The 17,171-nt window shown below is 40.4% G+C and overlaps 1 protein-coding gene and 1 pseudogene across 2 annotated transcripts in view; one reads left to right on the forward strand and one right to left on the reverse strand.

The window, feature by feature from the left end:
• Positions 1 to 17,171, forward strand: part of inpp5a (inositol polyphosphate-5-phosphatase A) — a 170,654-nt gene that overhangs the window by 86,749 nt on the left and 66,734 nt on the right. The window contains 2 exon segments of the mRNA XM_084392318.1: positions 13,340 to 13,403; positions 14,485 to 14,585. Of these exon segments, the coding sequence (XP_084248444.1) occupies positions 13,340 to 13,403; positions 14,485 to 14,585 (165 nt within the window).
• LOC311280019 overlaps positions 15,691 to 17,171 on the reverse strand; it is a 5,565-nt pseudogene continuing 4,084 nt past the window's right edge. Inside the window, exons 3-4 of the transcript in view lie at positions 16,000 to 16,075; positions 15,691 to 15,759 (exon numbers count right to left, since the gene is read on the reverse strand). The product of the transcript in view is annotated as an uncharacterized misc_RNA (transcript). The remainder of the gene's footprint in view (positions 15,760 to 15,999; positions 16,076 to 17,171) is intronic.

Below are 17,171 nucleotides of genomic sequence, written 5' to 3' on the forward strand. Positions count from 1 at the left end.
ATCTGAGTGAGAGTGTGTGTGTATCTGAGTGAGAGTGAGTGTGTGTGTATCTGAGTGTGTGAGTGTGTGTGTATCTGAGTGTGAGTGTGTGTGTATCTGAGTGAGAGTGAGTGTGTGTGTGTGTGTATCTGAGTGTGAGTGAGTGTGTGTGTATCTGTGTGTGTGAGTGTGTGTATCTGAGTGAGAGCGAGTGTGTGTGTGTGTATCTGAGTGTGAGTGAGTGTGTGTGTATCTGAGTGAGAGCGAGTGTGTGTGTGTATCTGAGTGTGAGTGAGTGTGTGTGTGTATCTGAGTGTGAGTGAGTGTGTGTGTGTATCTGAGTGTGAGTGAGTGTGTGTGTGTATCTGAGTGTGAGTGAGTGTGTGTGTGTATCTGAGTGAGAGCGAGTGTGTGTGTGTATCTGAGTGTGAGTGAGTGTGTGTGTGTATCTGAGTGTGAGTGAGTGTGTGTGTGTATCTGAGTGTGAGTGAGTGTGTGTGTGTATCTGAGTGAGAGCGAGTGTGTGTGTGTATCTGAGTGAGAGCGAGTGTGTGTGTGTATCTGAGTGTGAGTGAGTGTGTGTGTATCTGAGTGAGAGCGAGTGTGTGTGTGTATCTGAGTGAGAGCGAGTGTGTGTGTGTATCTGAGTGTGAGTGAGTGTGTGTGTGTATCTGAGTGTGAGTGAGTGTGTGTATCTGAGTGAGAGCGAGTGTGTGTGTGTGTGAGAGCGAGTGTGTGTGTGAGAGCGAGTGTGTGTGTGTGAGAGCGAGTGTGTGTGTGTGAGAGCGAGTGTGTGTGAGGGCGAGTGTGTGTGAGGGCGAGTGTGTGTGAGGGCGAGTGTGTGTGAGGGCGAGTGTGTGTGAGGGCGAGTGTGTGTGAGGGCGAGTGTGTGAGAGCGAGCGAGTGTGAGCGAGTGTGTGTGTGAGTGTGTGAGCGTGTGTGTGTGTGTGAGAGTGTGTGAGTGTGTGAGTGAGTGTGTGTGTGTGTGTGAGAGTGTGAGAGTGTGTGAGTGTGTGTGTGTGTGTGTGTGTGTGTGTGTGTGAGAGCGAGTGTGTGTGAGAGCGAGTGTGTGTGAAAGCGAGTGTGTGTGAGAGCGAGTGTGTGTGAGAGCGAGTGTGTGTGAGAGCGAGTGTGTGTGAGAGCGATTGTGTGTGAGAGCGAGTGTGTGTGAGAGCGAGTGTGTGTGAGAGCGAGTGTGTGTGAGAGCGAGTGTGTGTGAGAGCGAGTGTGTGTGAGAGCGAGTGTGTGTGAGAGCGAGTGTGTGTGAGAGCGAGTGTGTGTGAGAGCGAGTGTGTGTGAGAGCGAGTGTGTGTGAGAGCGAGTGTGTGTGAGAGCGAGTGTGTGTGAGTCTGTGAGTGAGTGAGTGTGTGTGAGGGCGAGTGTGTGTGAGGGCGAGTGTGTGAGGGCGAGTGTGTGTGAGGGCGAGTGTGTGAGCGAGCGAGTGTGTGTGAGGGCGAGTGTGTGTGAGGGCGAGTGTGTGTGAGGGCGAGTGTGTGTGAGGGCGAGTGTGTGTGAGAGCGAGCGAGTGTGAGAGCGAGTGTGTGAGCGAGCGAGTGTGAGAGCGAGTGTGAGAGCGAGTGTGTGTGAGAGCGAGTGTGTGTGAGGGCGAGTGTGTGTGAGGGCAAGTGTGTGTGAGAGCGAGCGAGTGTGTGAGCGAGTGTGTGAGCGAGTGTGTGAGCGTGTGTGTGAGCGTGTGTGTGAGAGTGTGAGTGAGTGTGTGTGTGTGAGAGCGAGTGTGTGTGAGAGCGAGTGTGTGTGAGAGCGAGTGTGTGTGAGAGCGAGTGTGTGTGAGAGCGAGTGTGTGTGAGAGCGAGTGTGTGTGAGAGCGAGTGTGTGTGAGAGCGAGTGTGTGTGAGAGCGAGTGTGTGTGAGAGCGAGTGTGTGTGAGAGCGAGTGTGTGTGTGTGTGTGAGCGAGTGTGTGTGAGAGCGAGTGTGTGTGAGAGCGAGTGTGTGTGAGAGCGAGTGTGTGAGAGTGAGTGAGTGAGTGTATGAGTCAGTGAGTCAGTGAGTGAGTGAGTGTATGAGTGTATGAGTGTATGAGTGTATGAGTGTGTGTGTGTGTGTGTGTGTGTGTGTGTGTGTGTGTGTGATGGCTTTATAACTCAGGGCCGGTGAGCGTGAGGTTAGAGGTTCTGCTGATCCTCTTGGCAGGAGTTTGGCAAACGAAACGAAAGCCTCCGTTTCACCGGTAATTACAGCGCCGTCGGCTCGGGACTGACAGGGTTCAAACGGGTCCTGTAGGAGCTGCCAGCTCTCGTCCCCACGCTTTATAAAATGCTCTTTAATCCCCCCCGCACAATATCATTAACTTTGTAAGTGGATGAACACAATGGACAAGCAATTTAATTAACTTCCACCGTTGGACGTCGGGACGGGAGGCTAAATGAAATTAATGCATGATATTTCCCCGGCCAACCTTGGAAGCGGATCGTTGGCAGGTCCGGTTCGGCCAATTACGCTTTGTTTAGATCTATCCGTAACGTTTTCCGCAAAAATGGGAAATGCAATCAGCGGTTTCGGAGATCAATCATTTAAGCGTTTAGGAAGGATTTTAAAATAATGAGAGAAGCAGCCGGAGCCACTCAAACTCTGAGCTACATGAAGACATTTGCATATTAATGAGCTTTAATGCACGTTAATGTTTGTCTGGTTGCATCAGTGGAGGGACTTTATTTGGCTTCGTGAAATCTTTGAACGGCTGAAAAGTGCTGGATATTGGAGATTTTAGGACAAAAAGTGAGATTATAATCTACGTTTGAATAGTATAAATGGTTTTAAATTACCGTTGGTCATTTATTTAATAATTCATGTTCATTTACTGATTTATTTGGTTATTAAAGTCCCTCTGTGGTGGAAATCCAGCTTTTAATGTTTGTGTGTCTATGTGGTGTTCAGGCGAGACACTACAGGGAAAAACAGTGTGTTCATGCATCTGTCAATGTTGAGATTTTTGGCTTTTCATAAAGGGTTTTTTCAGACTCGTGGAAAGAAAACGTTTTATATACTTATAACTCCATCTTTTCTCACTACTTTTAACTTTATCATTTTCTCAAAATGAGTTTTTCCTCCTACATTGAGCCAGAAATCTCCACTTCAGTAGCTCTTACACACACCAAACTCTACAGTTTTATTATTTTCTATATTTTTTTTTATAGAGGGGTTTGTTCATATATAATTTTCCTGATTTTATACATTTTATTCCTAAATTTTTTTTTTAAATGTATAAAGATGTATTTATTTTACAAGAATTTTGAACCTACCATCATTCAATTTTCAGATTTTTGTTCTAGAACTTTATGCAAATTGGTGCATATTAAGATAACACCTCATTTACATATTTAAACGTAACATTTCAGAAAACGTGTAATACAACTTTTTTTTTTGTTGCAATTATTAATGTAATCCATAAGCTGGTAAAGTATGGTGATACTTATTCACCTCGGGTGTCTCACCTGAATATGCTTTAAGACAAAGCATGTGTAAGTTCATAAGTCGACACCATTGCTGAGTATTTCCTCCTTAAAACTGCAGTGAACCAAAGACAGTCTCAAACACACGCTTTGAAATCGCTGGTGTTTCTGACGTCACAAACTACCTTGTAACCAATCAGATCAACATGTGATCGTCAACCAGTGGATCTCTGAGCTGAGCGAGTGAGTGGAGGCGGGGTGAATTTGCATATTCATAGATCCGCGCATACTAAATGAGTTACATTCAAGATATTTTAAGACATGAAAAATGCTTAAATATGTCATTTTGGTGATCAAAGATGAGTTTTAAGGGATAAAATGATTGACCACAGGGAGACTTTAACATATTAATTTACTCAATTGCCTATTTATTTATGTACTCAGTTCACTCAGTTGGCTTTATATAAGTCTCTGGGAAAGTAGATGTTTTTAGACATTAAAAACCAGTAGAAGAATCATGTACTTTAGACGGATTTCTTATGGGCTGAAGAAAGAAAGACATGAACATGTTGGATGAGGTGTGGAGAGGTGCTCCTGTAACTCTCTCTCGTTACACGCGTGTCCTGCTGCCCTCCGCCTCAGATAACTTTCCTTCACACATGATGAGCGTCTGACTCCCTCATCCCGACACTCTCCCGGGGAAATCAGGGTCTGACCGTTGGGGAAAAATGGCCACTTTTATGTTTGCTTTATGGCTCATTTTTCAAACTGAACGCAGAAAATCCATGAAAGGTCAGTGGATTCCCTGAGAGTCGCGCCGGCGGAGCGTCTCATCTGCACCGGCACTGACATTTACCACAGTTTTACTGCATTAATGCTGTTATTTAGGTGCAGTTGTTGATGATTTATGGTGTTCCTCGTGTTTCCACTGCAAGGTCCAACTGAAGATCTCACTGGTGAACTATGGTTATTGTGTAATATGCCGAGTTGGTGCTCAATTATTAATTATGGTTCTGATTATCATCAATAGCTAAGTTTCCATACACTTTTTACGCTGTTTTGTTTTCGATAAAGCAATTTTTCCAATTGCCCTTTGTCATCCCTAAAAATTTTTTTTTTTGTTGCATGATTGCATAATAATAAATTATATATAATAGTTTTATTAACAAGTGTCATGTTTGTGATTTTCATTCGTCAAGTAGCCAGCTTCACACCATAAAATCGTGATTTTATGACATACATTTTTCCATAAATCCTTACATACATCCATCCATACATAATAGATTTAATGCACCTTTGAACTACAGAGAACGGGATTAAACGGGAGCAACGGCACAAGCGCAGACGCTGTATAGGCTAATCCTGTCATGTGACGCCACCTTTATTTGCATTAACCCTCTGAGGTCTGAGGTGTTTTCTGGGCCCTGGAGGTGTTCTGACATGCTCTGACATTTGTGCTTATTTCTGTTACTTGTGACATTTTCATGGCTAAAGTCTAATTACACTGTATTCAGCACAAACTCTGCTACAATAATATATCAGCAGCATGTGTGTAAAAGTTTGTAGTTTTGAGATAATGTCATTTATGCGTGGTTTGTGAAAATACAAAAAAAAATTCTCACTGAAATAAGGTCATGAAACCCATACTGATTATTTCTTCACAAGACTTTTGAAAATTGTATCACGTAGCCTAGAATATTTGCTCTAAAACTATGTGAAAATCACCCTGACTGCTCATTCAGAGAAGACAATATATTGATTTAAAATTTTTACGACGTGTTTTGTGTGAAAAAGCAATATGCGAAGGGGCGGACCATCTCATTAATATGTAAGGCTTTTTACACCTGAGAAAGACAAAGACACACCCTAATGGCCCTATTAGGAGCTTATCAGGGCCCATCATTCTGACCAACCTTCCACAAAGAATGAGGAGATTTAAAAAAGAATGGCTTTTAAAATTGTTTGGATTTATTTACAACACAACATAATCCAAAGATACACAACAAAAAAGCACTTATTGATAACAATGATCCAAAGAAAGAGACCTTTGTGCCATTCCTAAAAACATTGTACATACCTTTCATTTCCAAGGTGTTTGATTTTCACTTTACCATGTTCATGTACAGAGACATGTACTGTGAATGTTGAAGTCAGCAGGACTCAGTGGCATCTGGGTCCTGAAAAAAAAAAAAAAAAGTGAACATACTGATATCAAGAGAAAGGCCTGCACGATTTTGGGAATACATTTTTGATTTTTCTGGTTAAAATTGCTTTTTAAAATTCACAGAATACACACACACACACAAATGTTTCCAACAATATATTATATAATGAACACCACGTTTGTTGTGCCTTGTAGGTATAGGCTATGCGCAGTGCTGCATAAAATAATAACAATATAGCAGCCTATATAAATCTTCCAAAAGATTTCAGTAACAACTAAGCTAGAGAAAAATATATTGATTATCATGTTACTTCAAATGTTTCCATTCGTTATGATGATATGAAATGAGATAATAGTAAAAGCCATTTGGAACGTTTTGCTTTTCCAAAATATGATACATTCAAATGCGATCGCGATCCAAAATGTGATACATTCAAACGCGATCGCGCTCAAATATAAAACATTATGGTTACCATATATACATATCTACGTTTGAGCAGATATCCACAAACACAGTAACAGTAAACACGGATCTAAATATGATAATATTCACCATATATCTAGCAACAGTTCAACTGCAATGTGAAATTTATGCAACAATAACAAACTAATATGTAAGAATTTCTTACCTTATCTTCAAATCGCGTTCTTCTTCTGGGGTAAAGCCAATGTAAGCTCAGGACGCGTCTCTCAATCTCGACGAAAAGCAGAGACTGATGAAGTGTTTTGGTGTTTTGTTTTTGAGGTAATGAGCGCGTTCGCGTTCCATGTGGAGATTTGCATGTGAATATCTTTTGCGCGAGTGGGCGTGGTCAAATTAAAACTAATTAGGAAGCGTTTGAGAAGCTGGACATCTTGTTGGTTTTATACAAATTACTTAAACAGAGAATATTTGTTTTCAGTTTGAATCCGATCATTTAAAAGTACACACTTAAATGTTTATAAAGGTATATGGCTCATAAATGTGTGACAAGTATTCGCTGAGTTTTGTTTCAGTTTATAGACGTGCTCAAGAAAAAAAAGTTCACCGCGACGGAGAGGCAGAACGCACACCCTGTTTATTTTCTTTATTTTTCAAAAGCACAATGTTTTGATTTGATTGTAAGTGGACACATACAAAAGTAGAAATATCACAGATTCTTTTTTTATATTTCTTTTTTCTGTATGACCATAAATGACGGAGTAATTTAAGTTTAAAGTGCTACAATGTGAAGAAAATCCAGCAAAACGCGGGGGCGCGTTTGCCGACCTCAGAGGGTTAAAGCCCTTTTTCTCGACAAAAAGTGTTTCCAAATTAGATTTTCTCGACATTTGAAGTATCGACCTACAATTTGTGCGCTAAAGTTAAACTGAAAAAAGATTGTCGACACTTACAAAAAACTATCAATAATTGGCATCTGCTATATTAGTAAACGTTTTGATGCGCTAAACCTTTTTTCATAAAAAAATAAATAAAAATAAAAATAATCCTTGGATGGAAACCTGGTTATTGTTGTGGAAACTGTCATACATTTTATTTATCAGGATTCTTTGATGAATAGAAATATCAAAAGATCCGCATTTACTGGATTTGAAATTGTTACATTATAAATGTTTTACTGTCACTTTTGATCAGTTTAATGCATCCTTGATGAATAAAAGTATTATTATTTTTAAATCATACTTCAAACTTGGTAGTTTACCACGGTTTCCACAAAAGCACGACTGCCTTCAACACTGATAATCATCATAAATGTTTCTTGATCATCAGATCATCATATTAGAGTGATTTGTGAAGGATCATGTGACACTGAAGACTGGAGTAATGATGCTGAAAATGCAGCTTTGATCACTGGAATAAATTACACTTTACTGTATATTCACATAGAGAACAGATGATTTACATTATAATAATATTTCACAATTTTTACAGTATTTTTGATCTAATAAAAGCAGCTTGATGAGCAGAAGAGACTCTTCCTCAGATGTTGTGTGTGTGTGTGTGTGTGTGTCTACAGGATCCTGACGGACTGGTTCTGGTCCGGTCCAAACCCGGCCATTGTCAGAGCGGCCAATAAAATCTGCCTTTATGGCTCGTTATTGTCTTTCTGTCTGCAATTATGGCGATTACTCATTTCCTCGTCCGGCCCGCGCTGGCCACTTTACAGAGTGCATTTTCCTAATGGAAGATTAAGTAGCACCCATGACAGTGCGCTTTATAAATATGTAAACTACACTTTTAATTATTTCAAGTGAATCTGGCAGGTAATCAATAACGCGGGACGTGACGAACATACGCTTGACACTGGCCATTGTAGAGCGCAGCTTCAGAGATCAGCGTCTGGTGTCAGCGCCGCGTGCCGCACATTAATATCTGGAGTCTGTCACGGCGGGACAAATGGAGTAATTGCAGCCGCTAATATAATCGGCTCTTCATGAAGAGTGTGTGAGAGGACGAGGCCTGAACTCTGATGTTAAATATTAATAAGAGCTAGTGTGTGGAGATGATACGGGGATGTCGGGATTATGGGGCGATTGTTTATTCGGTGTAAGGTGTGTCTAATATATAAGGTGTGGTGATTATCTGAGGATAAACACTTAATCATAACTCATAATGCTCAACGGATCACTAGTTATAGTCAGATGAACAAAGTTAATATTAATCTCAGCATTTACTGAGATCAGACGTGGTTTGTTACTGCACTGTCAACTAACATGAACATTAATAAAAACAAAGGTTAATAAATTCTGCATAAATATATTGGTAACACTTTACAATAAGGTTCATTAGTGTATTAACCAACATGATCTAACCATGAGCAACACATTTGTTACTGTATTTGTTAATCTTTGTTAATGTTAGTTAATAAAATCCAGCTGTTCATGTTAGTTCTCAGTGCGTTAACTAATGCTAACTAGATTAGTTAATGTTGAAATTAACAAAGATTAATAAATGCTGTGTAAGTGCAGTTCATGCTAACTAATGTAGTTAACTAATGAGACCTTATCAATGTTTGATCCACATTTGTTAAGTTCATATTTTAATGAAATTGAATGAGCTTTTGACGGCATGATGTTAATTGATCATTAAAGTGTTAGTAGTGATAGTAAATACCTGATTAGTACATTATAAACTGAGTGGCAACAATTAACAGTAATGTCCCAGTAGTTAATGCATTTACTAACGTGTTCGTTCATGTATTTGCATTACTTGTACATTCATGACTCATTAATTCTGAGTTTCTGAGTGTTAAACAGTAGAAAGCTCGTCAGTAATTCAGTCTCAGTTCCTGCTGATTCTGTGTAGGTTTGTAACTCATTTGCATAATGTCAGCCTGAGGTCTTGATTGGCTGAGCAGCGTCTCTTAGCTCCGCCCTCAAACACTGTAGTGTATCTGAGACTGGAAGAGTTTGGCTCGTGTTGTTCGTGTCGAGAAGACGCTGTTTTCTGAGATCGATACGGTGAAACCCACGCCATCGTCACGGTTCGTATCACTGTGATCAAGAGCTGAGATTCAGATATGATAATGAGCGTTTGCTTTCTGACCAATCACAGCAGAGCGGCTCTCAGAGAGGCGGGGCTTAGAGAGACACTAATATGTTTTCGTTTAAAAAAACGCATATTTTTCTCTCCGCTTCGGCCTTCCGTCGACACGAAGAACACGAAGCTTTTTGAAAACACTCTCCAAAGTTAATACATTTAAACGCTGTTTTCTCGGTGTAGTGTGGACTGAGGTATTTAAAAGCGATGATGTAAGTTTAGTCATGTGACGCATATTGAACCCATAGATATTGATGTTTATAGCGGTGTTGTGCCTGTTATATTCACTTTCACACTGTTGCTGAAATATGTAACTTCACACACTCTTCAGATCACAGACTGGACCATCTGACCAATCACAGCAGAGCAGCTCTCAGAGAGGCGGGGCTTAGAGAGACTGGATCTGCGAACGAAGCGTTTCAGACACTGAGAGAAGAGCTGATGTGCAGTGGAGATTATGAGGACATTAGTGTGTGTTTGACCTTGGATGCATGTGAACCTGTTGTAGGACACGCCAAAACAACATTTTAAACTCTTTATAAATGTGCTAAATAATGAACTTTAGCACAATAGGTGCACTTTAAGTCACATCTCTCAGTTCGCATAGTAATTTCCTAAACGCAGGCCTAATATGCTGATCTGAATGCAGTGGTTCTGTGAATGAATGTGTTGTATTGCTCGTCTGGTTCATACAGTGCTGGTGCAGAATGGGCGTCTCCGTCTCTCTTCACTCTCTCAGTGGCAGTTTGAGGTGAAAACACACATAAACTAAAGCTAACAGAAGTAAACACTCCTTTCCTGGAAGCTGACCTTCATCCCGTCACGTCCTCCTCCTCTTCCTCTTCTTCTTCTCCTCCGTCGGGCCATCCGGGTCGCGAAGGGAATGTCCTCATCAGTTAGATGCGCGGGAGGGTTCGGCCCGACGCGAGCCAGACCCTCTGTTTGTGCTTTTGACAAATCAGCAAATGTTTAATCTCAAGATGAGCCGGCGCTCATAAATAATGCATGAGGTGGTGCGTTACCCACAATCCTTCAGTGCCGGTCCAACAGAACCTCCTCGTTCTCATGCTTACCCACAAGGCTTTGCATGGTTGAGCTCTTCGGTGCGTCCCAATTCACATACTGTTCGAAAATAGAATTAGTACGTACCGAATCGTAGTGTTGAAATGAGTTTTCCAAAGATACCCGGATGGTCTACTTTTCTTTCTTCAGATATGTGAACACGCTAACGGCTAATATTACCCACAAACCATTGCGGTGTGGACGAGAGGATTCGATTAGAACTAAAAACTACAGACATGGAGGACGCGCGAGTCCGTGGTTATAGAGAGGGTTAGATACAGGGTTTGAGTGATTCATTATCAGCATCTATCCTGACGAAAAGATATTTATTCAATGTTGTCCACATTATTGTGAACTTTTGTAAAGATACGTTTAGCCATCAGCGTTTAAATGCATCATTATATTCAAATTGCAAACACACGAGGAGAGTCCCGCATGACAGACCCGCGACTGCAGATCTACAGTCCACAACATTCCTCTAGGAAATCAAATTAGATTGAATGGAGTATTTTAACTGTGAAAGATGATTGACAGGCCAGTTTAAGCGCGTAACTAAGCAACAGAGCTGTCCGTTAAAGATGACGGAGTTGAATGTCTCAAAGCTTGCGTACTCTTGTGCTACACACTCAAAAGTATGCACTTTTTTCTTCACAAAAAGAGTTCGTACTTTTAGGGCGTAGTGTAAGTCGGTGAACTGGGACGCAGCATTTGTCTTATATGATCTATATAATCCCTTAAACGGTTCTCTTAGGTCACGGTCACCGTTATAAAGCTCGACTGCTGCCATGGACACGTTATTTCTTAACACAGATAGCGGTACGTTTCACAGAAACAGCTAAACATCATGTCTGTTTAAACTCATAAGACTTTCATTCATCTTTTACGTCACAAAAATATGAAACTGTTTCCAACACTGATAATCATCATAAATGTTTCTTGATCATCAAATCATCATATTAGAGTGATTTCTGAAGGATCATGTGACACTGAAGACTGGAGTAATGATGCTGTTGATCACAGGAATAAATTACACTTCACTGTATATTCACATAGAGAACAGATGATTTACACTGGAATAATATCTCACATTTTTACAGTATTTTTGATCAAATAAGTGCAGCTTAGGCGAGCGGAAGAGACTGAACCGGTTGCACATGTTCTCAGTCTCCTCTCCTAATGAAGTCACCAGTCGACCGGCTTCATTCTCTCGCTCGAGTGTTGATTTTGCTCTTTGGTGTGTGTGTGTGTGTGTGTGTGAAGATCAGTGAAGCAGAGAGAACCTGAGAGCGTCAGATGGCCGTTCACTTCTATTGTGTGTGTAACTGTATTCTCTTCTCCTCGGACGTGGGCTTTACGCCACCATTGAGAGCATTAGCTCACAGTTTTTGGGCAGGTTTTGCTCTTTTTTAGGCCAACTTGAAGACTTGAGGTGCAAAAGCCCTTGAGAAAAGCAGTTAGTGAACTGTGAACCGCATCAAATCCCCGGCGCCTTGCGGTTCTGGGTTTGTTTGGGCCGTGGACAGACACAGAAACTGTCTGATTGTTCAGTAAAAATTAAGAATATAATCCTATTGAAGTAAATCTTTGGTCATGCTAAACTCTGACTGCTGCTTTAGAGCGGCTCACATCCGCAGAATCGGCTCCCGCTATCATTTACATGTTATATTTGAGCGCCGTGAACTCGTTACATAAGAAAAGAGTCGTGGAAAATCAAGCCTTTCTTCATATTCATAAGAGGAAGGGGTTATGCATAAACACATGAACTTATGAAATACAACCTGCTGGGAAATCACACCTGCTTTCACCCAAACCCATCCATTATTGACCTGCCAGTGATCAAAGTTCATATTTTAGATGTGTTTGAGAAGCCGTGCATCATAGTGTGTGTGCGTCGTCTTAGTAAGAAGAGCAAAAACATGAAGCAGCACGACTGATTTCAACACTCATAATAATCATAACTGTTTCTTGAGCATCAAATCTTCATATTAGAGTGATTTGTGAAGGATCATGTGACACTGAAGACTGGAGTAATGATGCTGAAAATTCAGCTTTGATCAGGAATAAATTACACTTTACTGTATATTCACATAGAAAACAGATGATTTACATTGCAATAATATTTCACTATTTTTACTGTATTTTTGACCAAATAAATGCAGCTTTGTTGAGCAGAAGAGACTATATTTGAATAATATAATATATACAATTACATATAAACAAGACTATTATCTTACATTGATTGATATTATGTTGGTTGACATGTTTTTGCTGTAATTTATGAATGTTACTGTACACACTATTTGGTGTACATGTATATTTAATTAAATCAACTCTTTGAGTCTACTTTATCAGATGCATTACAGTAAAAGCTTCTATAAATCAAATCAGGTGTTATTGTCTATTATATACATTATAATTAGTGCAACGATTAATCACATCTAAAATAAAAGTGTGTTTACATAATATATGTGTGTGTACTGTGTATAATTATGTTGTATATATAAAAACACATATGCATGTATATATTTTAGAAATGTTATATATATATTTTAATGCATAATAATTATACAATATTTTAATGCATATTTTTAATGCATAATATACAATATTTTAACGCATTATTTATATGATATATACATTTTATAACACATGCATGTGTGTCCATTTATATATACAAAATAATTATACACTGTACACATAAACACAAACTTTTATTTTGGATGCGATTAATCGTATTTTAGAAATATTATAGATATTTTAATGCATAATTTTAATGCATAATATACAATATTTAAATGCATAATTTTAATGCATAATATACAATATTTAAATGCATAATTTTAATGCATAATATACAATATTTAAATGCATAATTTTAATGCATAATATACAATATTTTAATCCATAATTTTAATGCATAATATACAATATTTTAATGCATTATTTATATGATATATACATTTTATAACACATGCATGTGTGTGTTTTTATATGCACAAAATAATTATACACAGCACACACATAAACACAAACTTTTATTTTGGATGTGATTAATCGTTGCCCAGCATGAATTATAATTTAAAGAAGTTCAGTCATGGCACCTTTTCTGTCCTGTGAACACAGACCCTCAGATCTCAGAAACCCAGCGATGCTTTGAGCTCGTGTTGTGTAATACTCTCTCTCTCTGTGTGTGTGTGTTTCAGGCTCTCGGGTGTTGCTACTTCCTCCATGAATCCTTGAAAAACATCCAACAGTTTGATTTCAAAGGTACGTGTGTCTCTTTAATCAATCCCATCAACACCAGCGCGGTCAAGGTTGTTCCCGAAGCTATAAAACATGCTAAGACGGAGTTACCGATAGGAAACAGTAATGCTTATTAATATTAGGATTTAATTCATGAGATTTCAGGCTGTGGTAATAGTGCACTCAAGCTATTGGACAGTTAGCAGCGGTGACCTCATCAGCGGTAGGGGTCAGAGGTCGCGTGTCCCGACGGTCACACTAATTAAAGCCACTCCCATTACACCGGTGTCAGCATTAGCATTAGCCGGACCGGCTCAAACCCGTAATCGCACTCTTCATCACCTCACCGCAGATCCACACACTGCAGACATCTGGGAAGCTTCTTATGTTTTAAGGCTATTAAGTGCATTTCACACAGAACATTCAGTTTCCAGTGTTTGTACATCAGGGTTTACTTTAGTTTTATAACTGAAAGAGTTTAAAAAAGTAAAATATACTTTCACTGTATATATAATTGTAACTTATATATACAGTAACTGAATATATATATAAATAATCATTTTAATGCAATTACCCACAGTATTATCTTTTCTTTTTCCCTTAGTTTTATATTTGTTTAATTTATGCTGATATAAATATAAATATATTTATATATAAAATAATTTTAATGCAATTATGCAGTTTTAGTTTTTCTTTTTCCTTTAGTTTTATATTTGTTTAATTTAAAAAATATATAATTATTATAGTTAAAAATGACAAGAATTATGCAAGAACTCAAAAGTAAATTCAATTTTTTATATGTATATGTATGTATGTGTGTGTGTGTGTGTAATGTGCATGTAAATATAAACGCACGTTTTTGTTTTCCTTTGGTCTTGAGTTGTAAACTGAGCTTTGAAGACTGTGATCTTTATTCATTTAAAACTCGACATCAGAAATTTATCCTCACTTGATCGTCAGGATGAATTCCTCTTTTCTGTGTTTCATCAGTAGGTGGCGCAGTTGCCCTGAGCTCGTTCTCTAATGAGCTCGTTCTCTAATGAGCTCGTTCTCTGATGAGTGTCTCTGCGTGTGCACTTGATGATCAGCTTGTGTTGTGTTTCAGCCAAGAAGTTCAAGAAGGTGTTTGGGAAGGAGATCCACTCTGACGCGCTGAGCTCTGCCTCGCTGGAGAAGGAGAAGTTTCCTCAGGACTATTTCCCTGAGGTGAGTCACATGACCGTTCTGCTGCGGTGTCACATGACCGTTCTGCTGCGGTGTCACATGACCGTTCTGCTGCGGTGTCACATGACCGTTCTGCTGCGGTGTCACATGACCAATGTCCTGTGTGGAGTCACATGACCGTTCTGCTGCGGTGTCACATGACCAGTGTCCTATGTGGAGTCACATGACCCTTCAGTTTCACCCATAATTCCTCTAAACTGACACTTCAGGTTCAAACTGGGAGGAAAATGAGTTTTTCAGTGGTTGAATCTTAAATCATTACAGATTCAGATTCAGATTCAGATTCATAACTTCATTAGTCCACAAGGGGGCAATTCAGTTTTACAGCCCATCCATTAAGGGTAAAGTGTATATAATGTATATAATGTAATGTCAAATGAAATAAAATAACCAGTAGACACTGCAGCAGCCATACTTCAGTACTGCATCCTGCTTGGGTTAGTTTACGGTGAAGTTCACAGTAATTTAGTTTGCTGTATTATTTATTAAATTATTCAGAAATATTTAAATGAGAATTAACTCCTCCCTCAATAACTATTGGTTTTATTTAACATAGACCATTCAGTTTATGGACGTCCTGATCCTGTTTCTACAGTAAGAGTGTGTGTGTGTGTGTGTGTGTGTGTGTGTGTGTGTGTCTGTGAGTGTGTGTGTCTGGGAGTGTGTGTGCGTGTGTTTCTGCGTGTGTGTGCGTGTGAGTGAGCGTGTGTGTGTGTGTGTGTGTGTGTGTGTGTGTGTGTCTGTGAGTGTGTGTGTCTGGGAGTGTGTGTGCGTGTGAGTGAGCGTGTGTGTGTGTGTGTGTGTGCGCGTGTGTGTGTGTCTGTGAGTGTGTGTGTGTGTGTGTGTGTGTGTGTGTGAGTGAGCGTGTGTGTGTGTGTGTGTGTGTGTGAGTGAGCGTGTTTGTGTGTGTCTGTGAGTGCGTGTGTGTGTGTGTGAGTGAGCGTGTTTGTGTGTGTCTGTGCGTGTGTGTCTGTGAGTGTGTGTGTGTGTCTGTCTGTGAGTGTGTGTGTGAGTGTGTGTGTGTGTGTGTGAGTGAGTGTGTCTGTGAGTGAGTGTGTCTGAGTGAGTGTGTCTGTGAGTGTGTGTGTGTGTGTGTGTGTGTGTGTCTGAGTGTGTGTGTGTGTGTGTGTGTGTGTGTGTGTGTGTGTGTGTGTGTGTGAGTGAGTGAGTGAGTGAGCGTGTTTTTGTGTGTCTGTGCGAGTGTGTGTCTGTGTGTGTGTGTGTGTCTGTCTGTGTGTGTGTGTGTGTGTCTGTGAGTGTCTGTGAGTGTGTGTCTGAGTGTGTGTGTGTGTGTGTGTGTGTGTGTGTGTCTGTGTGTGTGTGTGTGTGTGTGTGTGTGTGTGTGTGTGTGTCTGTGTGTGTATGTGTGTGTGTGTGTGTCTGCGAGTGTGTGTGTCTGCGAGTGTGTGTGTCTGTGAGTGTGTGTGTCTGTGAGTGTGTGTGTCTGTGAGTGTGTGTGTCTGTCTGTGAGTGTGTGTGTGAGTGTGTGTCTGTGAGTGTGTGTGTGTGTGTGTGTGAGCGTGTTTGTGTCTGTGAGTGTGTGTCTGTGAGTGAGTGTGTGTGTGTGTGTGTGTGTCTGTGAGTGTCTGTGTGTGTGAGAGTGAGTGTGTGTTTGTGTGTGTCTGTGAGTGTGAGAGTGTGTGTGTGTGTCTGTGAGTGTGTGTGTGTGTGTGTGTGTGTGTGACAGTAGGGCTGATATATTAATAAAGTGTGTGTGTCTCTGCATCAGTGACTCAGAGGAACAGTAATATATGCAGGAACAGCTCCTCTTTCACGCGCTGATACAGATTTACACTGCGCTCCACTTTATCTCCGACACGAGCCTCGTCTGCACACGACGAGGAAACAATCACGTCTACACACACCGACACACACGCGACACACACCAACACTGGCGTCAGGAGGAAAACAGAAGGAGGAAAGTTTGCGTGTTGATTTATGCGCGTCTCATGAATCTCATGATTCTCCGGAGAGCGTCACTCCTCGTAATGCGAGCCGTTTAAAGCAGCAGATTTGTGTAGTCTATCAAGGGCTCCTCACACACTCACACACTCGCTCACACACTCACACACTCGCGCGCTCAGGACTGAGAAATTGGTTGTTATCGTAGATCACAGATACGGCTCGAACCTCTTATGAAAGATGAATTAATTTCACTAATGCTTTAATGCAGGTTTCTCCGGCTGGCGATAACCTCGGCTTCATCCCGTGATTTATGTCGACTTTTAGTAGATGAAACCGGCCGGATTCGCCATCCATCTGTTCCCTAAAGGAATCCTATTAACCGGGACGAGCCCGAGCGTTTGGACCGATGTCCCGCGCGCTCTTAGCTTCTGCTCACGCGTGTTTCGCTCAGAGTTTGAGGGATGGACTTTCTCACACCTGAGATTTATGATTTATGATATAATCTGGCTAGATCTGGATGACGTAATCAGATTACAAAAGAAAGCACTTGTAATCAGATCATATTGTGTTTTAAAATACTCTTTTTATTGATTACATGATTGCATATTTTCACATCCAGTGACCTTCCCTAATTATTGATTCTGGAAATTTAAAAAAATTATA

This window comes from Rutilus rutilus (assembly GCF_951802725.1).
Source record: "Rutilus rutilus genome assembly, chromosome: 20".
NCBI classification, from domain to species: domain Eukaryota; kingdom Metazoa; phylum Chordata; class Actinopteri; order Cypriniformes; family Leuciscidae; genus Rutilus; species Rutilus rutilus.